The 26,663-nt window shown below is 44.3% G+C and overlaps 1 protein-coding gene across 2 annotated transcripts in view; it reads right to left on the bottom strand.

Moving 5' to 3' along the window:
• KPNA6 (karyopherin subunit alpha 6) overlaps positions 1–26,250 on the bottom strand; it is a 400,095-nt gene extending 373,845 nt beyond the window's left edge. The window contains exons 1-2 of one of the 2 annotated variants that reach the window (XM_069223332.1): positions 26,126–26,198; positions 4,435–4,570 (exon numbers count right to left, since the gene is read on the bottom strand). Coding sequence is in view for 1 of the 2 variants with exons in the window: in XM_069223331.1 (XP_069079432.1) it covers positions 26,126–26,129 (4 nt within the window). In the remaining variant the exon portion in view is untranslated. Of the gene's footprint in view, positions 1–4,434; positions 4,571–26,125 lie in introns of both variants that reach the window. The other variant, XM_069223331.1, reaches the window with a different exon arrangement.
• Between the last annotated feature and the right edge of the window lie 413 nt (positions 26,251–26,663).

Here is a 26,663-nt window from a genome sequence, read left to right as displayed (position 1 = left end):
CCTTGCATAATTTGGTTTGCACCAGTCTGGGGGACCCCCCCTCAGACCCCCTCTCCCCTTACACCCCCAGACCCCCTCTCCCCCCCCCCCCCCAGTCCCTGCTCTGGCGCGAAACTGGACAGTGGAACACGGCTCTCAAAATCCTCTGACTATTTTCAATTCAACGCGGAACCGGGTAGAGGCAACTAGCGGCGGCAGCACCAGACCCTTGACAAATGTGTGACTACAGGGTGGTGCTCCCACCCGGCTGATGAAAACGGGCATTAATGAAACTCGAATACTGAGTGTGCTGACAATTAACAGTGTACCTTGCGGCACAAATCAATTAGCCTCCTGATCAAAGGACAGGTAGGGCTCTTTCTTAAAATACGGGGACAGGGCGATGGTCCCGACGAAGGCCGCATGACCCTAGTGGCCATTAGAAACAGGCCAAAACATGTTGACCCTCTTTAGAGATTGGGGTGTAGAGGTTACTTACTCCTAAAAACACCACCAAAAACATTTTCATCCTGTCCAGGCTGTACTGGAATAAAATAGGACAAGTGTCAGTTTTAGTTCTCTCTCTGTTGTTCGTCTTTGGTCCCTGTGCCATGATTGTTGGTCCTGTCTATTGAGCTTATTTACTGCTCCACTCCAAAGGGGATTTATATTTTTGGAGTGTGTTAGCAGGTCCCTATGATGAAGCATGCCACAAATTGTGGGTGAGGGCCGTTTTTCAAAATATTGTTGATTTTCAAAATATTGTATATTTTGAATCAGTCTGGTTTTGATACTTGACTATATTTCTTGTCCTCTTTGTGTGAATTAATTTCAATTCTAGACATAACCACCACTGACCAGAACAGAGGTGCGATCTTTTCGGTTCATTATGAAAAAGCTTTTGATAGCTTAGAATGGCTATCTCTTTACGAGGTGTCACGCAGATTCGGCCTAGGCGAGAGCTTTGTGGCCTAGACCCAGTTGCTTTACACAGCTCCACAGGGAAGAATCCACCTGGCCAGCATCATTTCGGAGAGCTATGCAGTAGAAAGAGGAATGCTGCAGAGCTGTCAGCTTTTACCCTTCCTCTTTGCCCGTGCAATTGAGCCTCTCTGCCTGTCAGGCCCGTACCAGAGAGGCTTATAGAGGCCTAAACTCAGTGGGGAAAGATCACTACATAGCATTATATGCAGATGATCTCTTGTTCTTGCACTACAAGGGGCAAAGAACTTGCTGGACCATTTTGGCTTTATCTTGGGACTAAGACTAAATTGGCAAAAGTTTAGGCTGTTTCCTACAGCAGCCAGTAAAGCGGCCTGGCTGATATTGGTGATCTACAATGTGAACCAAGGCACCTCTCTTATCTAGAACTGCAAATGTACCGTGACTCCAGGGACCTCCTAGAGGGAAACGTGAGATGAGCACTACGGGGACTCTGTAGCAGCATGGCCTTTGGGAGTTCATTGCCACTTTCTGTGGCAGGCCGGGAAGCCCTACTAAAATTGATAGCCTTGCCCAGTGTGCTCCATTTCTTTGTCACCCTTCCTCTGTGGATAGCTGGAAAGTTCTTTAGGGAGTTGGATTCCCTGATTATAAGCTTTTTATCGGGCTCAAGTCTGTGGACAGTGGCCCTGGCCACCCTTCAGAAAGCTGTCACAGATGGATGTCTGGCCATTCCTGACTTCAAGTCCTATTACCTAGGGACCCAATTATAGTGGCTAACCCACTATAAGTATAAAGCGAACTGAACAATGCCTGGGCAGGAGATGAGTCCCTTTACCCTGGCTCTCTAACCCTAATTAAAGTGTTGCTCCGACTCCCTCCCCCTTAGAACTCCGGATCCGCAGAACTAGCAGTATTACAATGCTGCTGGCAGCGATGTCTTTGACGATCAGGATGTTCAATACCCAATCCCGCAGAAATCCCACTTTGTTTCTTAGCACAACCACCCCACGAGGGAACTGGCTGGGACTCTTGGACTGGGTGGAAGTGGGGCAACCATTGTGGGAACCCTCTATGAAGCAGATGCTTTCCTGCCCTTCAAGGACTTCCCCTCTGGCTATGGACTCCCCCAGGCCACTTTCTTCACCATAGGTCGGTCATTAGGATGGTGAGTAAACAATGGAAGCAAGGGCTGGCAGAGCCACTAAATCTGAGGCATGCCAATATCCGAAAAGTGCAACAGGCACTTTTAGAGTTGTTAACATACCTTTACGGCAGAATAAGATCTCACTTCCACCCTGATGACATTTCGACTGAAGCGGGAGGATGACTAGGGCGCACCCATCACTGACTGGGCATAGGAAGGCATATTAGCACGTACACCCAAAGTTTCCAGGAACCCCAGATTTAAACGTATTAACTTCTACGTGCTCCACAGGGCATATCTAACACCGGGGAAACTTTGTCGCCATTTCAGGTTAACAAATGCTAAAATGTACAAGATGTGAAGCAGGAGCAGCTGAATTTTTTCACATGTTTTGGACCTGCATCCTTAACATACTGGGGAACTATATCTAGCACTTTATCTGAAGTGCTCGACCGGATGTTCCCTGTGAACCTGGCAATTGTCTAATCGGTTGGTATCCCCACACGCCCAAGATGACAATATCCAATCAGTTCCAAGACCTAGCGTTACTGTTAATTAAGAGAGAGATCAACAGAAATTGGAAAGCAACAATAGTTCCCAACTTTTCGGCCTGGAAACAGGAGCTGCTGAAATGGGCTAAGCTAGAGGGGATAGTGAAACTCCGTGAGTCCAAGTGTGGACAGGGCTCTGAGGAGGGGGTACAGGCCTGGGAAACCCTAGAGAACACAGAAACCCAACCCAAAGAAGTTGAGCAGCGGCCCTTATACCCGGGATGAATGAAGGGTATCACTAACAAAACAGGAAATGCACCACATCATAGGCCACCTAAACAGCCAAGGCGGGGCACACAAGATCCCTAGAACACTCCCTTGGTGGTGATCCCTTGCATGTCAGATTATACCCAACACTATATCGCTCGATGGCACTTCGTGCTGGGGATGTTTGCATCCCTACTGCATTGTGTTAGTCAATGGAGAAAGTCAAATGATGTCATTTTTTTAGATGGGTGTACTAGTTCTCAGAATGGCCCCCATTTCTTTCCTGCGGTCCATACAAGCACTGATGGGTGGATGACTAACTTACTCTTGGGATGGCTTAACATTGAGCTCATTGAACAGTGCCTCCCGGCATGTTGAGGCATATATTTGTTAAAACTCAGTTTGTAAAACAAAAAACAAAAAAAAATAAAAGAAGAAGCAGTTGTTAAGTGTCTTGCTCATAGAGGTAGTAATGGCATGGTGACAGGTGGTAATAATTTTGTTGCCAAATATTATGTCATGTGTGCACTGTACATGGAGACAAAATAAAAAATAAAATAAAAAAACAGAAACCACTGAAAATGCATTTACTTTGAGTTTCAGTCCCAACATTTGCTGTACTGAGAGATGTACAAGATGGAGGTCAGGTGAAGAAAAGAAAAAGTAGGAAAATGTGCGATGATTGTTGGAGATACACAGATGAGGTATGTCTAGTCCAATTAATTGATACCCCAAATGGTCAAGTTGTTTCACGGACCAACACATGTGGGGCACGATGGAATGGTGCAGTTCTTAAAGACTTACTTTTTTAATCCACATTTTAGAATTGATGCTGAAGGTTTTTGTCAGAGATGTTTAGTGTGTCAGCATAATAATGTTGGAAAAAAACGTAAACCATTGAGTCATGTTTGAAGACAGCTGGTCGCCCCTTCATAAAGCTACAGATCAATTTTGTAGAGATGCCACCATGTAATAGTATGAGGTACACACAAGTTATCCATCTGTTTTGAAAGTAAGTTCAGGTATATCCAACAAGGAGCTGCAATGCAGTAACTATTGTAAAATTAATACTTGGGGAATTAACCCCTAGATTTGGAATGTCAACTTTGATTGAGGCAGATAAGGGAATGTATGGCAAGGATGAAATCATTAAAAAAATTGAGTACAGCGCTAAACATTGATCCAAAGTTCTGAAATACTTCTTGTCCAGAGGCATCTGGAGTTGTTTAAAGTTACATCGGAGTGCTAAAGAATATATAGCCATATGTGTGTGCTTCAACATCTTTCAAATGGCCAGATGCACTTCCTTTGGTGTTATTAAACATGAGATGTACCCCTAATACGAAAATATGATTAACTGCTCAGGAAGTGTTGATGGAAAGTCATATAAGAGATACAGGAATCCTGTTTGCAGGTTGGTTTACTCTCAAGAAGTATTTGATCTCGTACTGCTGCAAGCACCAACCTGATACAATACACTTCATAAACTTGCTACACCTTCTGCATACCATACACAGATGTGTCAGAAGCTGCAACCAGGAGAGTGGCCTCTGGTGACGAATTATGTAAGGAAGAGTTGTCTGAAAAAAGCATTGAAAGGGCTCTTACCACGTTATTTTGTTGACGCATATGACTATGAAGTGTAGAAGATTTGAAGTGCAGAAGATTACCGCGTTTGATCTAAGCATCTCACACCAGGAGAGTGCATGCTGCTGATGAAGAGACGATGAAACAAGCTGCAGAACTGCAAAATCAAATTTAACATGTGAATTCAGTGGGGGAGAAAAAAAACTACAAGTAAACCAAGAAAGAGAGAAACAAGAAGCAGCAATACAAAGATGGAAGCTTGAATCAAGCTTATCCTCCTGAAGCTGGACTTGATTCAAGTTCATCTGCCTGAAAGTGAGAGGAAAGAAGCAGAGCAGTGCAAAGAAATCCTGAACAGGGTGGTGTGAAATCAGCTGAAACAGAAAAAGGAGGAGTTAACAAAAAGTCTGATGTGAGCACTGGAGAATCATCAGTGAGGTGTATAATAACATATGATTCAACAAGAAATAGTTCAGACCAAAAATTACAGATTTCCTGAATGGGCACATCTGACAAAGACTGAACTGGATGAAAGACATTGATTTGAAAGGATTTAAATTTTTGTATACAGATTTCCAGGAACCACTGTGAGTCACAAGTGTTGTGAAACAGTTCTTGCTAAGGTTCTTAAAATAGAACTGTAAGAACAAGAAGAAGACAATGCGATGACTTAAGAAGAAAGATTGCTCTCGATAAACAAAAGCCTGATCTTTAATATAACCCAAGAGCATTACAGAAGGAAGATCAAGTAAAATCATGAAAGATGACAGTGATATTATAGTACCATATGATAGCAACCAAGACGGCAGCCAAGTAAGACACGTCAGAGAGAGCTCCCTGAAGTTTAATATCCTGCTAGCACAGTGAACCTCCTCCCTAGGTGATTTTTGAATGGAAAGGTCCCAGAAGCGCAGAGCGCGACTAGGACTGCCATGAGATGTGAACACAGGAGTACAGCTTGGACGTTCAGCAGAGTTACTCAGTAACTGCGCTCAGCTGGCCCTGGACAGTGACTGCGAGAACTGAACTCAGCGGCAGTGATCCATAAAGAATGAGAGAGCGCAGATCAGGAGGAAGATTCCCGCTCTTCCCTCTGCTTTTACATACTTGCAATACCTTTACTTGATAGTTGCAATGTCTGGCAGTGTAAGAACATATGGGAACACATATACAAGGAGCCGACCAAACAGTGGGAGCTGACCGCGGTGGCTACGTCCAGGGATTGAAGAGAAGTTGCAGTAACAAGAATCCCCATGGAGGTGGCCTGTGAAGAACAAGATGGAACGAAACAGGAGTGGAAACTACTACCCCCCTAAAGTCCAGATGAAGATTCCTGCCATTTTATTGGGTTTGAACACCGTCAACTTGGAAAAAAAAAAAAAAGCAGACACTATACGATTGTTGAGAACCTGCTGTTCTTGTGTTTGTTGATACACTTGTTGATCATGATTTATCACAAGAGTATCACCAATAAAAAGAGCACCAAGCACGTCTGGGTTACACCAGAACCAACATCCACTGTGTCACTATGTGTTGTGAAATTGTTTTTCATAAACTTCTTTCAATAAATTATATTCATCATTTGGTTCTTTGCATCTAGGGAACAGTGCGTTTTTTGCTGTAGTTGTACATGCTATGACATATGATAAAATATTGTTAAATGTTTCATAAATCAAGAAAGCTATTGCTGAGATAAATATCAACCATGCTACGTGCGTGATACTTGAAAATCTAATTACGTTTGACTGGGGAAAAAACAGTGTGATGTGATAATTTAAAAGTTAATAAAGGGGAAGATTTGGAAAGTATAATTTTATTAGAAAATACTGCTTAATATAGTTTTGGTTTAGTTATCATAAATAGGCCGCATTAACAACAGTACTCATTGCAGAAAAGTGAATTATTTGTTGTGCTCGAGCTGCATGCATTTTATGCGTTTCATTTACTTACAGAAAATCATCAAATTTCAGCTGCAAGTTATGGTCTCTGTGCCTGTTTAAGCAAAGTAACATTGTCCTAGCTTCCTCAGCTGGAGCAAGGTATGCTGCAGAATTACAAATTCACGAACTAAACAACCATTGCCATGTCAGTATTATAAATGTTCTTGTTTTTTTTGTTTTCACTTGTTGTTGCATTAGTTAAACGTTTACTTTCTTCTATGCAACCCATCATGTATTTAGCAGCTAATGGAAACGTGCAAGTAGATGCAGTTTTTAAATTAATGTGGTTGGTGCTGTGCATGTAACAGTTTATGTTTGCCTATATAGGTAGTGTCATGCCATGAAAATTGTGTACTTCCATTGTCCAGGACACTATAAAAGTGTTATTTGGGGAAGATCCAATATTAACTCCTCAGTCTTTTAGACTTTTCTGCTTAGAGAGGACTGCTCATGGCTCTCTCTGTATAAAGGCCTATTAACTATTAATGTTTATTTGACAAACGTGCTGTGCCTACATTATTTTCTTCAAAGCACATTCCACTTTATTAATAAATTAGCGGCTAATTTGAATTAACATTTTGCTTTCTCTAATGATAATATATACATATTATATATTTATAAAATTACTAAAGCCTACTTGTGCAAGTTTTTTCTTTAATGGTTTTGACTGATTATTTATTTGAATACTCTCCCTTTCCTGCAATCCAACCCTCCGTGACTGGAGCACCAACACTGTCATCACCATGCAAACATTTCTAAATTGTTACATAATTACTATCAGAGCAAATACCACACTTCCCCGGTCTCAGGGGTGTGGAAATTGTTAAATAATCTGCTTGTCCATGGGACAAAATGCAACAGAAATCTTCATGTCCTGTAAGACAATCAACTTGTCCCACCTATTCTCAAATCAATTGTGTGGGCTGACACAGAAACATTAATGGATTGTGTTACAGTCTGCTCTGGCCAGTTCCTGATACATTTTTTATGCCGAAGTAGTCAGAGATGACTATGACAATAGAATAGTCACAAAGCTTACTGACAGGCTGGTGCCCTCGATCTGCTCAGCAGCACAGGCAAAGTCATTTATGCATTAGGCAGTACCTAACATGAATGTTTTCCATAACATGTGCCTAACTTGGGCCTGACTGGAGCACAGATACTGCCAGCAAGGAAACCCATGTACTTCCAAAAAGGCCGGAAGAAGCAACTCATTTGGACATTCTACAAATGTGTAAGAAATAAAAATGTTCATTGCAGAAGAGGATGGGCTCCAAAAACGTTTTGGATTAGGTGGTAAAGATGTCCAACGTGGGACCATGAGGGCAGGTCTGAATCCATGGCCAGACTTTCAGAATTATCACTGACTATCCTAATTAGTCCTTTTGAAATTAAATGAATATTTATTTTATGTGATAATCCTGAAAATCTAGTATGGGTTTGGCCCTCCTTGGAACAAGTTGGACACCCCTAGTCTTTTTGGCTGTTTAAGGCCCTGTAATTTGCCAATGCTCGTTTCAACTTTGGCTTGGAAATGGCACTGATTTTCAGTTTATTAGCTTCAAAGTGTAGATGTGCACTAGTAAAAAGATTCACTTACACCTACATTTTCTTATGAGTAAATATTAACTGAGGTGTAAGAAGAAGGTGTTTCAGGATGGGAATGCCCTGGGAAGTTAGTACACACCCACAAAATAATGCATTTGGGAGTATTCAACAATCTTCCCACAGTCCATTCTAATCATGGACATGGCCAAATAGTTACTCATGTCAAAGGTCGGACTAAATCTGTGTCTAGGGTGGGAGCGGGGGAGAAAACACCACCTAATTTGGTGGTATTGTACGGAAAGGTTTTTTCACGTGGCTGAAGAAGAAAAAAGTTTTAAAGTGCAAAAGTTGGGGTAGACATCAATACAGGTGCAATGGCAAAGTTGCTTGTGACTCTGACGACTCTGATTATAGAAAAAGCACAGCATTCCCAACCCGGATTTTAGATGTACTGGCAGAGCTGCTTGGATTCCAGTACTTCGATTACAGAGTACAGGACTGAGGCGCTATGGAAGAGCTACTGTCAATATTTGCCTTCATATTTGTGAGTGCACTTTTCTGAACAACTGACTTTTGGTTAGGCCAGCACTTTTTGTTCAACCTGGACATGTGCATTTCATTACAAAAACCTTTCTCCATATTTGGAAAATGCAAGGAATTTGCTTACTTTAGCCCAGGCATTCTGTCCCATCTCTTACTAGGGAGCCTAGGTGTGTGGGCAAATATACCCATTTCCTGTTTTTGGCTGCGAGCACATAAGTGTTGCAGCTTTGTCCTTGTTTACTTTGATTTAATGTCTAGCTAACTGTTGGACAAAACAGACATTAAATCTTCTTGCACCTGACAGAAATCAACATGTCTTGGGCGATATGAATTCCCCAGCCCTGCTAACTTCATTACGAAGGGCAATAATAATATATTGAATCTTGTGCATATACACTAGCAAGTTATGGATTCTATATCATACGACTGTGACCTGCAATTACATCTCCTTAAATTATCACAGCAGGGCTTGAATCACAGACTCAAAACAAGAAGCCTGCAAACAGCAGAGGCACTTCCCGTCTGATCATAACACTGCTTTAAGAGGACCATACAGACTGTAAATTGTAAAGCAACTTCTATCACTGCATGGCTGCAACACTTTAGAAAATAAATTGCAAGCTGCTAAATAACGGAGGTTCCCTTCAATCTTAATTGGGGTTAAAGATTTGCATGCATTTGTGTATTCATGCATTACCAAGTATGTGCAGACTTTATTTTTTTTAACCAGTTTTCCATAACATTCAGAAGTGTGTTTTCCTTATCTCTCTTATCTTTGTTAATTAGGCTTTGTTGTGTTTACATTCTAAATTAGCCTTTAGAGCTTCCACACCTGGAGGATCTTAAAGTGTTTTAATAGAAAATGCTGGTGGGGAAGAAGATTGGAGGGAGACATGAGAGCTGGACTGTTATATATGCTCTGCAGGCGAGTACTGTGCCATGGCCTTTATTTGTAAAATGCATCTTTTGAAACTCTTTTAGCTCTACAGATTCTTTCAAACTTTGCGACTAGGAGCCTGGACCCTGGCACACCCATGTACCATCGGATCATTTGTGGTATGACGGTAAAAGGACACGGATTCAAGATAGCGAGGAGGAACTTTTGTACCATACTGAGCCACATTTTACTAAAAAGGTGTAGTACACCTGAACTTTTTTGTAGCTTTTCAGAAATTCATAGCCACAAACTGCAAATTAGAGCTAAACTTTTGCCTGGTTTGAACGCTCCATCACTCGTGCATTTGGAACTCCATCCGGGCGCATTCAGAACCTTGCTTGCATGTTTTAATGCTTCAATGAGTCTATGCCCAAAGGTCATGCTGCACGACACTACGTGCACCCATTTTGGTAGTACTGTTGTTCCGGGCGAAATCACGCAGTTTACATTCAAATTTCACTGCATGTATCATGTCGCTGTACGTGCCATCATTTTATTTTTGTCATTTTTCGGCACTGGAACGCCAATCCTGCTTATTTTACTCACAGACATCAACAAACACTGCTTTCGGCAATTGTCGACGCTGGAATTTTAATCTAACTTATGCAATATAATAAATAAGTACATAAATAAATATTGGTAAGGCACACAATTATTTACATTTGGTGGTTATTATGCATATGCTTCACCTTTAAACCTCACTCCGCCACAGGCCTTTCTCCTGGCATCAGGTGAGCCACCTCTAAAATGGTAAAAATAGCGGGAATGTTTTTTAAATTCTACCACAATCAAGATTTATAGAGCGCACCTTATCACCCATAGGGTCTCAATGCGCTAGCAATGGACGCGGGTCAGTCAAAGAGCTAGGTCTTGAGGTCCTTCCTAAACTGACCCAGCGATGGGGACTGCCTGAGGTGGAGAGGCATTGTGTTCCAGGTCTGCACAGCGAGGTAGCAGGATCTTCCTCCAGCCGCATTCTTCCAGATACTGGGGATGGTAGCGAGGGCCAGTTGTGCAGAGTTGAGTTGCCTGGAGGGGGTGTAGAAGGAAAGGCAGTGGTTGAGGTAGGCAAGTCCAACGTTGTGGAGGGCCTAGTATTCGTGGGTCAGGAGTTTGAAGGTGATGCATTTGTTGACAGGGAGCCAGTGTAGGTCTCTCAGCTGGGAGGAGATGTTGGTGTGGCAGGGATGTCCAGGATCAGTCTGGCCGCAGTGTTCAGATTTCTCTGGGGTCTTGCTTGGAGTTTTTTGTTGATTCCAGCATAGAGTGCATTGCCGTAGTAGAGCCTGCTGCTGACGAGTGCCTGGGTGACTGTTCTCCTTGTGTCGAAGGGGATCCACTTGAAGCTCTTCCAGAGCAGGCGAAGGGTGTGGAAGCATGAAGAGTAAATGGTACCAACTTGGCGGGCCAGGGACAGTGATGCTTCAAGGACGATGCGGGCATGGTCGGTCGGAGTTGGGGGAGTTCCGAGGCAACTGGACCACCAGGGTCATCCCAGGCAAAAGTGGCAGGCCCCAGGATGAGTATCTCTGTCTTATCAGAGTTGAGCTTGAGGCAGCTGTCCCTCATCCAGTCAGCAATAGCCCTCATTCCTTTGTGAAAGCTCTTTTTGGCAGTTGATGGTTCGTTGGTGAGGGAGAGAATGAGATGTGTGTTGTCGGCGCATGAGACAATGTTGAGCCCGTGGTGTTTGAAGATCTCAGCGAGCAGAGCCATGTAGATGTTAAAGAGGGTGGGACGCTCGGAGGAACCCTGGCGAACTCCGCAAATGGTTTCCGTCAGCTTTGAGATGAAAGGTGGGAGCCTGACTCTTCTGGGTATCACAGAAAACAAGATAAAGACGAATGAAAGAGGAATTTGCTTCAGTTTTGAAAAACCTTGCTTTAACGTGTTGTTTTAGTAAGCTACATGACAAACTAATACATGACCAAATATTGATGCATGTTTCAAATTCAAGAATATAAGAGAACCTTTGGGCAAAGGGGGAAATCGCCTCTTCAAGAACTGATCAACATAATAAAAAGGGCAGAATTAACTGGGAGAGGCGCTAAAGTCGTGATAACAAAACCGAAGGAGAAAGAGGACAAGAAAACAGTTGCCAAAGTGAAACCCAGAAGGAAATACAATAAAATAAGGAAAATAAAGGAAGTCAGGGAATATGGTTCAGACCAATTCCAAGAAAGGCTCATCACCAGGCGTTTGTAACAGATGTGGTAACGAAGGCCACTTTGCGAATGACAAGAAGTGTCCGCTTGCAATAACAATTTTCTGGTTGTGGCACGATAGGTAATTTTGATAAAGTATGCCGTAAGAGAAAAGACAATATGATCAAGTTTCTGGATGAGAAGCATGATTCAAATTCAGACAGTACGGAAGAATGTGACATGAACATGTGAATGCTGAGTACAGATGAAGATGAACACTCAAATGTAATAGCACACTACATCAGTTTCGGTGAGGGTACCTCAAGTAGAGGGTTAAAGAGAAAACTCATGTATTAAATGACTTTTAGGAGGGGTGAAAATATCCAATGTCGCAGATTGAGATTCTCCATATACTATAAATCAACTAAAAGGTAAGAGAAAGAAATGTTTGTACAAAGAATTGGTGAATACTTAGAAATCCCAGATTTTTCACTCAAAAAAGTTTCACAGGTAAAACTATTAACATTTTAGGATTCAGGACATTAGTGTTTGATTTTAAGTGGAGGCAAGCTGAATGTAAACTTTACGTATCCAAAGATGGTCTATCCGTATTCGGGTGGAGGGACAGGTCGACTTGTATATCATTTTTGACCCAAACAGCTCTGAACCTGTGTTAGTATTACAAGACAAGAAAGAGAAGAGACTTGTGGAATTGTTTCCCTGAGCTATTTTCTCAGGGAAAATTGGGAAATTGCAGGGGTTTTAACACAAAATAGTCCTTAAGGAGAATGCTGCACTGTGGGCTCATAAAGCAAGACCTATACCCATGATTATCCAGGAAGAAGTCTTGAATGAGTTGCACAAATTACAGTCAAATGGGATCATTGAACCCATAGAATCTTCTGGATTGCGCCACTTGTAGTGCCATGACGGGCCAATTGTAAGATTCAACTATGTGCGGACCTAAAGGAGTTGAACAGGAACATTTTAGTTGACCAGTTTCCCTTACCCCAAATCAATGAAATGCTGTCATTAACCAGAGATACTGAATGGTTCACAACAATCAATCATACTGCTGCTACCATGGTCAACTACACCCTACCAGCAGGAGACTCACTGCTTTCATAACCCCGTTTTGGTATGTACTGTTTGTCAGGGTACCATTTGGTCTTGCAACCGCAGCAGCAATGTTTCAAAGATTGATGTATGAGTTAGTCAAGGGGGTGGAGAATGTGGTCTTTTTTCCAAGATGACATACTGCTTATAGGTAAAACCAAGAAAAAACATGATTTAAGACTTAAATAGATTTTAGGAATTCTCAATAAAAAAGGTCTAACTGCTGAGTATGGGAAATGTAAATTTTCAAGAAAGGAAGTTATGTACTTGGGCTATGTGGTAATCTGAGAAGGGATAAAAACTAAAACTGAGTTGATGAATGCCATAAAGAATGCACCTCCTCCGAAAAATAAGGATGATGTAAGGTCTTTTCTAGGTCTTACTGAGTTTTATTCGAAATGTGTGAGAAATTTCTCAAGTAAAAATGCATCACATAAACAAACTTTTGAAGAACAAATATAAATTTGAATGGATGACTAAATGTATAAAAGCATTCCAAGAAATTAAAGATGATATTTGTAAGGCCCCACCATTACAAGTGTTTGATACTAAATTAAGGAGTATTGTCACCACGGATACAAGCGGAAAGGGCATAGGAGCTGTTCTTACACAAATCAGTGAATCTGGTAAGGAGAATGTTGTCACCTTTGCCTCACCTTCTTTAACCCCCAACAGAAGAAAATATGCTGTGATAAAACGGGAGGCGCTTGCGTGTGTTTGGGGACTTGAACATTTTAGGCAATCCATCTGGGGTTCTCCTGTTATACTAAGAAGCAATCACAAACCACTGACAAAGGTTCTCATAATGAAGAGATTGTATAATGCTTCTTCCCTTTTAGCTTGTTTGTCTATTATATTATTGGACTACAATCAGTAGTGAAAAATAGAATTGCAGATTTTTTTTTTTTAGAATCAAATTTTTATTGTTTTGAAAAAGGTACAAATTAGGACAAACAAATAACTAGCAAAACTTGATCTCTTTCTCACCGGTTGGACAATAAATTCTGATCTGATCTTTCAATGCTTCAAACAACTGTAAGAAGTCACTTCATCACATTTTGCCAGGGTAGAAACAAGGTAGGAAGAACGAGGGTATACATATATTCTAAGCCCCATATCTTAGCTTAGGAGTCCCACCCATTTCCCCCATATTCTTTCATACTTGTGAGGGCATCCCCTTGATTCATACACTACTTTTTCTTGGGCTGCACACCAGTCCACCCCCTTCCTCCATTTCTGAAGAGAAGGACCTTTGATATTCTTCCAGGCGGCTGCTATATCTCTCTTTGCTACCGCAGTCGCTATACCGACCAATGTTTTATCTGCTCTAGATCCCTCCATATCACTCATCATCCCTAATAGTATTGTTTTGGGAGTCAGTACCTGTGATGATCCCAAGGCTTTATTCAGCTCTTGATTTATCCCCTTCCAGAACCTCTGGATCACTGGGCAGGACCATATCATATGATAAAAGTCAGCTTTGTCTTCCTTGCATCTTGGGCATCGACTAGAGTCAAGGGCACCCATTTTGTACATTCTGTCTGGAGTTAGATATGCTTTGTGTAGATAGAAGAATTGTGTCACCCTTAACCTCGTCGACACTACCAGCATTCGGGGGGCCATCAGTGCCTCCACCCAGTCTTCCTCTTCAAGTGGACCCATCCATTTCTCCCAACCTTTCTTGAGATGATCCAGATCCCCTGGAGCGTTTGAGATCAGCTTTCTATAGATTTGAGAGACCCCCTTCCTCCCCAGATTGCCCATTATTGTTTTGGCTTCTACCGGGTTGAACTCTGGTATATGGGATATTTCTTTCAAGTGCTTAGTGAGGGCATGTCGGAGCTGGAGATATTTAAAGAATTGTTTCGGGGATAGCTGGAATTCTTGCTGCATTTCATCAAAGGATTTCATCAAGCTTCCTTTCCATACGTCCCCAACCAAGGATATTCCCAATGTGTCCCAATTCCCGAACCCCTCCAACCCGGCCGTCTCTCTCAGCCATCTGCCATGCCACAGCGGTGTTTGCCGAGTGACCACTTTGCTCCAACCGGTATGTCTCAGAGCAGCTCTCCATGCCAACAATACCGCTCTGGTGATGGGCTCTAGATTCAAGGGGATTGGAGCCCCATATAGCACATCCAGGATATGGGGATATCCCAAGGCGTCTAATTCCACTTGATATGCTGGATCTGACCAGCCTCCGTTGAACCAGTCATGTACCACCAGGAGCTGTGTTGCCAGGTAATACAGGTATGGGTCAACCATGCCCAACCCCCGTCATATATGTCTCTTCGGCAGTTCTGGGTTTCTACTTTATGTCTCGCTCCCCCCCATGTAAAGGAGGTGGTGATTCCGTCCAGTTTTTTAAACCACGAGCGTGGAATGTTAAATGGTAAGTTCTGGACCACGTATAAGAGGCGAGGTAGGATCATCATCTTGTACAAGGCAATACGGCCCAGAATATTCAGCGGTAGAGACTGCCAATGCCTAAGGTCTTCCCGTATACGAGACATCAGTGGATTTAGATTCAGGGACCAGGACAATTCAGGGAGCAGTGCGACCCATATCCCCAAGTATTTAAAACTTAGCCGACGCAGTGGAACCGCCTCCTGCCAGTCAAAGCAGTCTCTCGACTGCGTCAATGGGACCAGCACCGATTTGGACGGGTTCATTTTGAGCCCCGAGATCTCTTCGAAGTGTTGCAGTAACTGGAAGCTCCGGGGTCCGGTCACTCCCGGGTTCGCCATGTACAGCAGGACATCATCCGCGTATAAGGCCACTCGATCTTCATAAGAGGGGCCCCATCTCCAACCCTGGTAAATCGGATCATCTCTCAACATTCTCGCCAAAGGCTCAATGGCCCAAGCAAAGAGGAGAGGGGAGAGGGGGCAGCCCTGTCTCGTTCCCCGCTGTATCGGAAAGGCAGAGGACAAAACTCCATTGACCCGCACCCGCGCCATGGGTCTGGTATACAGGGCCTGGACCAGTCTACGAAATCGTGGCCCAAAGCCTGCCCGCCGGAGTACCGCGAAAAGGAATTCCCAGTTCACCAAGTCAAATGCCTTTTCAAAATCGATGAATAGGAGAGCTAGTTGCTGGGGTAAACGGTGACGTCCTGCAAGAGCCACTTGGAGCCTTCGAATACAATGGCGTGTGCTACGTCCGGTCATGAAGCCGCATTGGTCTGGGTGCACCAGTAAGGGCATCACCCTTTTAAGGCGGGAGGCCAACATTGTGGAGTAGATCTTTATTTCACTATTTATGAGAGATATGGGTCTGTAGCCTGCGCAGGAGAGGGAGGGGGGTTGGGTCTTAGGCAACACAACAATGGTGGCAATGTCTAGACCATCCGGAAAGAAGCCCTTTTGGTCCACCTCGGCATAGAGATTCATTAGATGGGGGACCAGCTCTTCCTTAAATCTTTTATAGTATTCTGGGGGAAACCCATCGGGTCCTGGAGTTTTCCCCACTCCCATTGCCGCTATGGCCTCGCTAATTTCCGCTTCCGTGAACTGTTCCTCCAGAGCCCGCATGTCCACCGTAGGCAGAGCCGGGAATGACCCGACCCCCAAGGATCCGTCTGGAGAGTCCCCAACCTCTGAGCTTGTGGCTCGGTATAGGGTCTTATAGTATTTGGCGAATGTTTCGGCCACCTCCTGGAGCTCGACTACTCGTTCTCCCCGTTCATTGTCTATCTCAGGGACGATTCGGGGAGCCTGTTGTTGGGAAACCAACCAATACAGTAATTTCCCTGTTTTATTACCCCAACCGTATACTCGAGCCGTAGAGGCCCGCCACATGTGTTTTGACGTTTCTAGGGATAGACTGCGTATTTCTTCTTGAATCAACAAGAGGTTTCTGGTTATTTGTTCGTCTGAGTGAGATTCCTGTTCTCTCTCCAGAAGAGTGGCACGAGACTCCAGTTGTGTGATTCTGGAGTTGCGGGCGTGTTCCCGAGCACGGATCAGACCTTTGGCTATCCCTCTCATTACTACCTTACTTGCGGCCCATAGGATTCCTGGTGATCTCACCGAGCCCTCATTAGTGGTGAAGGAGTCACGCAACGACACCCTTAAACTATCTACCACTTCCTCATCTTGCAAATGCCATGCGTTTAGTCTCCATATGGGGCGGGTCAGCCAGGCCCATCCTAAGCCGAACCGGCGCGTGATCCGAGATCCCACGCGGTAGGATCTCGATGTGAGTGAGGTGTCCACAATCCTTGACTGATACAAATACCAAGTCTATTCTGGACTGTGTGTTGTGGGCTGCCGACCTATGCGAGAATTGTTTGCTTCTCGGGTGAGACACCCTCCAAGCATCGCAGAGCCCTGTTGATGCCATCCACCCTTCCAGACTATTGGACAGTGCCTGTCTATGTGTCGAAGGTCCCCCGCTTGTATCTAGATCTGTGTTTGGGACTGCGTTGAAATCGCCCCCTATTACCGTTTTCCCGGGGGGTAATTCTGCTAGTAACCTTGTCAAATCTTCTAGAGTTTTACGCACCAAGTTCGGGGGAGCATAAGCGCTCACAATATTCATTGTCTGGCCTTCTACCAAGCCTGAGATTGCCATGTACCTCCCCAGCAGGTCTCTCCATTCTTGTCTCACCACCAGGGGTAGGGAGTGATGTAGCAGTACAGCAACCCCCCTTGAGCCTCTTGTAAACCCTGCATGGAATACCCTGTCAAATCCCTTGCGGGCTAAGAGGGTGCACTGGTTCCCCAAGAGGTGTATTTCCTGCATCAGAAGTATGTTAGGTTTGTGTCTATGAATGTAGGTGAGTACTGCTGATCTCTTAATCTTGTCAAGGAGCCCGTTGACGTTCCACGATATTATGTGAGTCATCCCCATTCTTTCCCTCTCATCCATCCCCGCCCCAGCCCCCGCAGCCTCTCCCCTGGATCCTTCCAAGCCTTTCTGTGTCTGAGTGTCCTATCACTATTGTTCCCTGCCGGTATTAGAGACCCTAAACCTACATTGACTATTTCGAACAATAACAACAGCCTGCTGGCTGGAAAGAACCAAACATGCCCCCCAACTCCCAACCCACCCCATACTTCCCCCCAGAAGCATCTGTCGCCCAATACCAACAGCCTGTTCCCAAACATAACGAGCTACTAACTGCTTGTGTCTGAGCTTTGGTGGACCCCTCCATTTTTGCGGATTAAGAAGTGCTTAAGTTTGTAATGCTCGACTCCAAGCCTGACGACCCTCTCCTTGGTCTCTGGCCTTTCAAGTCTGTCTTTCCTCTCTCCCCCTCTACGGAGGAGGACTCAGATCACTGGACTCTGTGAGAGATCCGTGTCGTCTACAGCTCCGGGGAGCAGTTCTCTAGGATCTGGGGGGGTCTGGTTAATTTCTTTGTCTCTCGGTCTCACTTCTACCCCCTGTCTTTGGGTTGATTCCTCAGCGGATCCTCGAGGGGAGCCCGAGATCGTCTCCCCCCCCCTCCCTGCGCCTCCTGGAACGAGTTCTTTGGCGAGACCTCCGTGGCTGTCGCTGCCGGTTGCTCCTTTGCTGGCCCGAGAGTGCCAGTCGTCATTCTCCCTCATTAGGACCCATCGGGACCTCTTCGGTCAGCCACCTCCAGGCCTGATCTGGGGATTCAACGAAGTGGGTCTTGTTGCCGTGAACCACCCTTAGCTTGGCCGGGAAGAGGAGACGGTACGGAACTTCCATCGCCCTTAGTTTTTGTTTTATTTCTATAAACGAACGGCGTTGCATTCGAACGTCTTTAGTGTAATCAGGAAACACCATAACTTTGGACCCATCACAATGCAGTTTTCCTTTTGTTCTTGCCGCCTGGAGAATCGCATCCCTGTCTCTGAAGTTAAAGAGTCTAAGGATCACTGGCCTCGGTGGAGAGCCTGGTGGGGGTCTGGCTTGTAGGGCCCGATGGGCACGTTCGATCGCAAACCAGGGTGTCAGAAGATCCCGGGGCAGCCAGGACCGGAACCAGTCCTCCAGGAATATGGCCAGAGAGGAAGCGGCAGTGTTTTCGGGCAGTCCCACAATTCTGAGGTTGTTGCGGCGGGATCTATTTTCAGCATCCTCTGCCCTTCGATATAGTTCCGCTGTCCGGGTTGTTAAAGTTGATACCTGCGCTTTAAGGGTCGCCAGCTCATCTTCCACCGTAGAGATCCTGGACTCCGCTTCTGCAATCCTCGCTGTAGCATTGCAAAGGTCCTGGCGCACCAGGGCCACGTCCACCCTTACTTCCCCAATTTTGCCCTCCACCGCCTCTTGGGAGGAGTGTATTGCTTGAAGAATAGTTGCCAGATCGCTGTTCCCGGTTTGTTTCTCGTCATTATTTCCGGTCTTTCGGTCCTCTTTCGAGGCTCCGTTGGGCGAATTGATCAATGCGCGTTTGCGCCGCGGCGGGCGGGTTTGCCTATCTTTGGGCCTGCTTGCGGGATATTTCCTTGCCACTTATTCCTCGGTTTCTCCCGGAGTGCCCGTTTCTGCCCTTGTGCTCACTTCTGCTGGTGTGTCATAGTTCGTCCTTTCGTCTCATGGGCCTCAGCCTTTCTTTATGTCAGCCTTGCCGAAAGGCTCCATTCATCACCTTGTCCACCTCAGATCTTTATTTCCTCGTGGCCGAGGACTGTTAATCACGAAAAAGGGAGGGGGAAGCGAGGAAACGATAACTCACTCTCCCCCCGCCCCTAGTCACAAAAGGGGCGATGAGGAAGCGATGAAAAGGTCCCCGCTATCCACCCCCGTCCTTCAGGGTGCTCCCGGCATTCTCGGGATCTCCAGGCCTGTTTCAGTCCCTCTGATTCAGCACCACTTCCCGCCGTCCATGGGGGATCGGGCCCTCCCCAGCCGAGGCCTCCCGGCTTCACTGCTTTCTGTCTTCTCCGTACCTGTCAGTTGGGCGCGGGGCATCCGAACCCGAGGACCTCCTCTCTCCTCCCCAGCCTGCCCAGCATCGTCAGACCTATGCGCTGTCTTTGTTTTTTTCCCCCTTCAGGCCGGTCGCCGCCGCTTCACCGGCAGCGATTATGCGGTCTGAGCACCCGCCATTTTGCGTGCGGGCCGCTCAGTCTGTTCTTCGCTCCTCCCGGGCCCTCGAGCACCGGACCACAACTCCTCTGCTCCGGGGGTTGCCCCGATCCTTCTCCGTCTCGTCCCTCCTCCGGGTGGGGCCGATTCGTGCGCGATTCCCGAGCGGATGACAGAGGGGTCCGGAGCACCTTTAAGGTGCAGCCGCCATCTTGACGCTCAGGCCACGCCTCTCAGAATTGCAGATTTTTAAGTCGGATGCCATCATCCTTAAAGCAGGCACCTATGGATGACTGTGAGAAACTGTGTGGCTGAAGTGGATGAGCATATCAGTAATGAAGAGTGGTTAAGGGCACTGGAGGAAGATCTCATTTTGAGAGAAGTCAGAATTAGGAGCAGTCAAGGATAGTCTGAGAAAAATACACCTAAGAAGAATTTACTAAACTTCTGGGAAGTTATGCATGAACTCTCCTAAGTGGAAGGCAAAGTTATGAGGAATGGTAGAAGAGCAGGTTCCCCAGAGGAGATTAAAGTTAAGATTTTGGATATTTGTCACAAGGGCCATTTTGGTATTGTTAAAACCAAAAGTAGGATGAAAATGCTGTACTGGTAGTTTGGAACCTACTTAGCAGAAGAAAGGAAAGTAAAAGAATGTGTCAGTTACAATGATTCTGACAAAACACAAATTACAATGAGACCGCCTTAGTGTCCCAGAAGTACTACCAAAAAGCTACTGGAGAGAATTAGCATTGATATTACAGGCCCTGTTCTTGAGAGAGGAAATGTGAAGTATATCATTGCGGTTTTTGACCATTTCTCTAAACGGATGGAAATTGACTTTGTTTCTAAGGCAGATTCTACTGCAGTGGTGAAATTTCTAGACTGTATGTTTCTGAAGAAGGGCTTACCAAAAGTTGTCATCAGTGATAATGGATCTCAATGTACTTCTGATGTATTGAACTGGAACAGTATTGCACACAAGACTACATCAGTTTGCTACCCTGCCAGCAATGGTGCTGTGGAGCGTTTTAACAGGGTCATTAAACGTACTGTGCAATTAGCGATCTACTCTGGTTTGAACTGAAAAAATGAAGCATTGCATACGTTGTTGGCATATAAAACTACATCTTGTGAATCAACAGGTCATACCTCTTTCAAACTGATGAGGGAAAGGATGCCATTTTTAAAGACAATTTGGAGTGGATGTCCCAATCCAAAAAAGTTAATTGGTCAGCTACTTCGGGGAAGGACGGATTGAGACAGAGACACACACACATAAAAAGAATTATGATGCCAAACATAATTGTAAAGCAGTTGACATTTTAGTTGGGAACATTGTCACAGTAAAGATTAGTACTATGGTTAAAAGGGAAAACATAAGTTTTCTGAATTATTACAAGTTAGGAAGGTATTTTGTAATTCAGCACTCTTAAGTGATGGAAGAGTTTGGCTTAGGAATCGTCTTTCATTTCACAAAAGAAAAAATGTCATGGAGTGCATATGTGATAGAATAGAGAAGACAAGTAAGAAAAAGAAGTGGAGCTGGTTGTCAGCAGAGATGGGGAAACTGGTGCACAAACAGATGGGGGAGGGGGGAAAACAGGACACAAACAGATAAGTTAAGTAGTACACGACCAGGGCAGAGTGAAGAAGTACCACATAGAGAGGATAAACCTGTAAAAGGTGACGACAGCAGGTTGAGCAGGTCTGTGAGAAAGCAGAAAAGGTTGGTGAACGCTCCCATCTGTGGGTGTATTTACTCCAGAAATATATCAACATTTTCACACGAGCTGGACCCAGCCTCATCATTACATATTTGGCGACAAGCGGATCATCTTACAACCACTGACAATTTTTCAGTTTTCCTGCCTTTCAACAGTGAAGAGCGTGACTGGAAGAGCCGCTTCACTGGAGCGTCGCATTGCTGCATTAAGGGAGGCTTCCTTGTAGTTGCTGGACACTTGCGGGCATCTGGGGGCTTCCGATCAAAAACGCAAGTATTGGAAGCTCCATGCTGCGGTTTCTAGCTCTTTACTCTTTGTGAAGCATGCACGTTCATGCTATGTACCCTTCTTTCACCTCACACTGTTTCCATGGTGACAAGAGCATATTTCTCACTCTTCGCTTCAGCGTGCTCTCTATTGCGACGTGACTCCGCGCATGCATGCCATTAAGGGTTTTCACTTCCTGGTCATTTTTTTATTTTATTTATTCAGTTAAACGCTGCACTTCACTTGGATTATCACAGATTAAAAAACTCATATTATACTGGGAAACAACCTCTTCTATCAACTACTTGCGGATTTTGGCAATTTGTCTCACATACAAGTAAGTGCCTCTTAAATAATTAGTTACTTTAACTGCATATTTTGGGTTTCAATGTTCCATTATCTTTCCTACTGCCATTTTCGGTGCTGCACAAAGATTTACTACCGCAGGATTCTTTAAGCATGGCTACTGCATAGCACATAGCTCAGCCTCCACCTTTTCTGCAATTAACTGGTAAGCCCAACATCAAAATGGTGACAGTAGTTAAGAATCTTTGAAAATTACCTTGTGGCTATTGATGCTGTAAAATTTACACCAGCGCACAAAGCTGCAATTGTATACAGTTGCATAGGTCTGGCTCTGCAACGAATATTTGGTAACTTACCAGTGTGTGCACCACAAGGGGCATCAGCAGACGACTGGGATCAATATAAGGAGGCACTAGCATGTATGGGTAAGTAGTACACTGAGGAACCCAGTATTATGCTCGAGCGCCACAATTTTTATTTTATTTTTAAAGGAAGCAAAGCACGGAAGACATAGGTAACAAGACTTCCAAGCAGCCGTATAGGAGAACGACTTAGGTCTGTTTCAGTTGTGGTTCAGAGAAACTGAAATTGAAATGCTGGGGTACTTTAAAATCCAAAATTGAATGCCTTGGTAGACGCACAATGACTAAGTTGTACGTGGCTGTCAAAGACCGAAACATTATAGGTTAGCAGGATTTAGGCAGAATGGGGTTATATCTGAAGCCAGGTGCTGAGGTACTTGTGGTGGTAGGTGAAATACCTGAAGGTTACATGGAGGATGAAATGTGTGTGACTAGTGTTGAGAATATTTCCCCTCCCACAGACATTGATAACATTTTAACATGGTTTCCCGCCGTCTTCTCTGACAAGGTTGGAACTGTTGTATGATTTTAGTATAACATCCGTCTCAAACCAGGGGCTCAGTCATTAGTAAACAAGGGCCGTCCTTTGCCCTTGAGTACTAGAGACAAATTAAAGAGTGTTTTGAAGAGCCTCTGTTCTGAGGGGATCATTGAGCCATATGATTCCTCCCAATGGTTTTCCCCATAATGTAGGGCACGGAAAATCTTCCTTAACACTTGCTACGGCGAGTGTTATTTTATGAGGTCGAGGTATTTTTAGATCCTACATGCCCCTTCTGGCGAGTGGACAAAGAATAGGTGTTCTGTTCAGTCAGAAACTGAATTAGCAATTAAGATGCCTTGAAATCTTATTCTTGTCACATATGTGTTCAGAGACAGAGGTCAAAAGTCAATTTGTGTTCTTGCGAAGCAAATACTTTTCCTTGTGACTGCAGAGTTCCAGGATTTTGTAAGGTGAACTTTCTGACGTATGTTAAATAAAATGCTGTTGGAATCAGGTTTTTCCTAACACACAACATTTATATAACGAAGTCAACTTTAAAAACATTTCAAAATATATTTCAGTAGCTGTGAAAGACCATTTTGTACTTCTGTGTGATGAAAAATATATTTTAATAGGATGACTTGGTGATGTGCTAATTATAAATGATTTCTGTCACCCAATTTTCAAAGATTATTGTTAATACACAATATAGTTTTATCAGTAAAGTTTGGACATTTCTTGGAAATTTACGGTCTGTAAATCAAAGTGTGCTACCACATCAGGCTTTAGTAATGCATTTATGAAAAGTGAGTGTTTAAACATAAACTGAGAAACACTCCTCCCCTGGTGGCAAAGCTATTATTAAACTAAGCGGCAAGTCATGCATGGATCATGTGAACCCTCTATGTGGGCTTGATTTATTATGCATGAAGGCAAACGTTTAGCGTATTTAATCAAACAAACAGGATTTTTTTTACAGCAGAAATACTGAACTCACTGGACTCTGCCTCATCATTACAAGGATGTTGGGGAAGAAGGCTGAAGAAAGAGGTGGGAGCTAGACTGATGCTCTCCACGCACATACCGTACCAGGATCTTTATTTGTATAATAAATCTTTGTAAACTCTACTGATTTTTTTTTACAGGCTGCAAGAGGGGCCAGTCAGCCATTTTATCCAAAATGCATTCCTGTTTCTTCCCCCACGACTCTCCTCATACTTTCTACAGCACACAGTAAACCTGTTATGTGGTTGTTTATTTCCACTCTCATTGTTTATATTGCTCTCAATCAATTTTTCCACTGGCATTGTTTATCCTGTTCTCAATCAACTTTCTCCTGCTCAGTCACAAGTTGAAACTAGAACCTGAATGTCCTTCCGCTGGCCTTATTCATTCACATAACACATTATTGTTCCTGTATCTAGTTTGTTACACCATCTCACAATGTAGCATGACTATTCATGTAATGGGAAGGTGCTTAGGTGCTAAGGCAATATGACGTTTTTTAAGAATTGGGCCCATATTTGCTGAAGTAGTAACCGTTTCTATCACACCAACTGACCCTGCAGCTCTTTTAATTTAATATGCTCAAATAATATATAAAAACCCTCGATTTTCAGAGTGAGCCAGAAGACTTTCGCAAAGACATAGAGGCTGTCCGATTCTCTTGATTTTGCTGCTGCTCTTTTGAGACTTAGAATAATGTTCGACTTTATGTTTGTTTTTATATATTTTATTTGCCAAGAGGCTTTGTGGCACTGACTCTGTACCGCTTGTTTTTGAATGTCTGTAATGAAACCTTTTAACTATTCTGCTGATCTAAAACTCAGTTATTGAGTGGGCCCTTTTCTTCATGGACTGCATTTCTGATATTTTGGGAGGTGCCCTAACTCTGGGACAGGTTGCCTCATGAAATGGAGGTTTAACATAGCCTTCAATTAATCGATATGTGGACATTTCCACAGTTAAGTGTAGTAGAATGGGATACTGAGCCTCACTGCTATTTCTTAATGTCTCCACCATTGCCTATGGACATAGATTTATGGACTCATTCCCATGGTCTCTGCTTCCTCAACTTTTCCCCACCTTATAGAAAGCGACTGCAGACAATTCCATGCTCCCACGCCATTCTGTTTTCCTCATGCAGAGCCCTGCATTTCCCATATCCATCATATAACAGTCTCCATCATCACTTCGCCCTTTGTGTTCCATATTCACACAGTCTATCATTCAAGTACTAATCTCACCTTACCAATGACTACTTTCCCAGTAGCCATTCCTTCATTGCCACTTTCATCCTCAAAAAATTTCTCCTCAAAGCCACTGTTACATCTTTTCCCCTCCGATATCCCTGTAAATGGTCAGACTAAATTAGTGATAATGCACAAGTGGATAGCACTGAGGATTAGGTGTGAAATGTTGGCTGTGAGGGTCAGCTTGTTCTAGGGCGCGATCAGGCAGGCCTATGCTATGGATAGGGTGTCCAGTAGTCCCACCTACGGGTTATACCTCATTATCTTAGAGGTTATATGGAATTTATAGAATGAAATAGTACTCTGCATAGATTGGGGAGTCCCATCTGGTAATTATAAAGGAGCATGCATTGTAACAGATCCCCGATGATCTCGCAGTCAAGATCTCCCCGCTGACTCACTGAAATCTCCATAGGGCTCTCTTGTGATAACGTTCCCGGTGTTTAAGGTGTCAAAAAAGGTCTGCCCTTCTACCCATGATCTCTCACCCCTTGGGGACGTTTCCTCATTCCTGGTTTTCAGCCTCCTTCCCTCCACACTTCACCCACAACTCCGTGGAATCTCACCCCTTAGCTCGTCTACTTCTAATGTTCTTAACGGTCTGGTCCTCCAACCAACCGCGACCCAGGGCCTTACTTCCCACGGAACATTCCGTGACCTCTCCAATGGCCCCTTGTCAGTTTTCCACTCTGCCTCTACGATGCTGTCCAAGACACTCCTATAACCTTGCCGATCTCTCCCTTCCACCCATGATCTCAATCACTTTAGGTCGTACCCTACCAGGTCCTTTGGGTGGTATCCTTAACTCCAAAGGCGTCGCGTTTCCCCTCTCTCAGGAATCACTATTCTGCATTCAGGTATCTCTGCCAGTCTCACCCTAGCCCTGTTATGCCAGGGTATACCTCTCAAACCCTTTCACTACATTTAACGTCCCTTCTATACACTCATTTTTTAAAGGGTATTTTGCTTAAAGGTTTTACACTCTTCCCCTCCAGCCTCTCCCCGCACTCATTCATGTCTACGTGGGTCTCTTTGACCCCCAGTCCCTCGCTTTAGCCCCAAGTACCCTATCCACACTCACCCATCTCGGCCGGTTTTCTTTCCTTTCCCCGGTAGGTTCCCTACGCTCTGCGGACAATATGTCGGAAAGGGACGGCAGCCGAGAGGAACCATACGAAGTCAATGCGCGAACTTCTCCGAAGTAAGTCGAACGTTTCCGATATCCCATTCAGTTCGTGAAAAATCCCTGAACCGAATTGAGCCGAACGTTTCCGATGTAAATCCCATCCTCGTTTATGTTTTTCATCTCCTGGCCTTCGGATATCTTCGGGACTCCTCCCTCACCACTGGACTCATGCACTTTGTTGCTAGCAAGACAGCTCAGTCTTAGCACCCTTGGCGGGAGTTTCTTAACCTTCTCTCGGATTTGAAAGACCACAGCAGCAAGCCCAGTCAAGCTGCTTCAAGCCTTTTGTTTTAGTGCCTTTCTCCACTTTAGAATAAGTCGTAGGCATCGAACAAGTAGCTGCATGAATATAAAAATGAAATTACATTAAAAAAATAATAATGGAGGACATGTCAGAAGTAGCCCGCAGTCTTCTAAAAAGAAATCCACCAGC

The sequence above is a fragment of the Pleurodeles waltl genome, chromosome 3_1 (genome assembly GCF_031143425.1).
Source record: "Pleurodeles waltl isolate 20211129_DDA chromosome 3_1, aPleWal1.hap1.20221129, whole genome shotgun sequence".
Lineage (NCBI taxonomy): Eukaryota > Metazoa > Chordata > Amphibia > Caudata > Salamandridae > Pleurodeles > Pleurodeles waltl.
The sequence above is the reverse complement of the archived record's forward strand: the minus strand, read 5'-3'. Positions and strand labels throughout refer to the sequence as shown.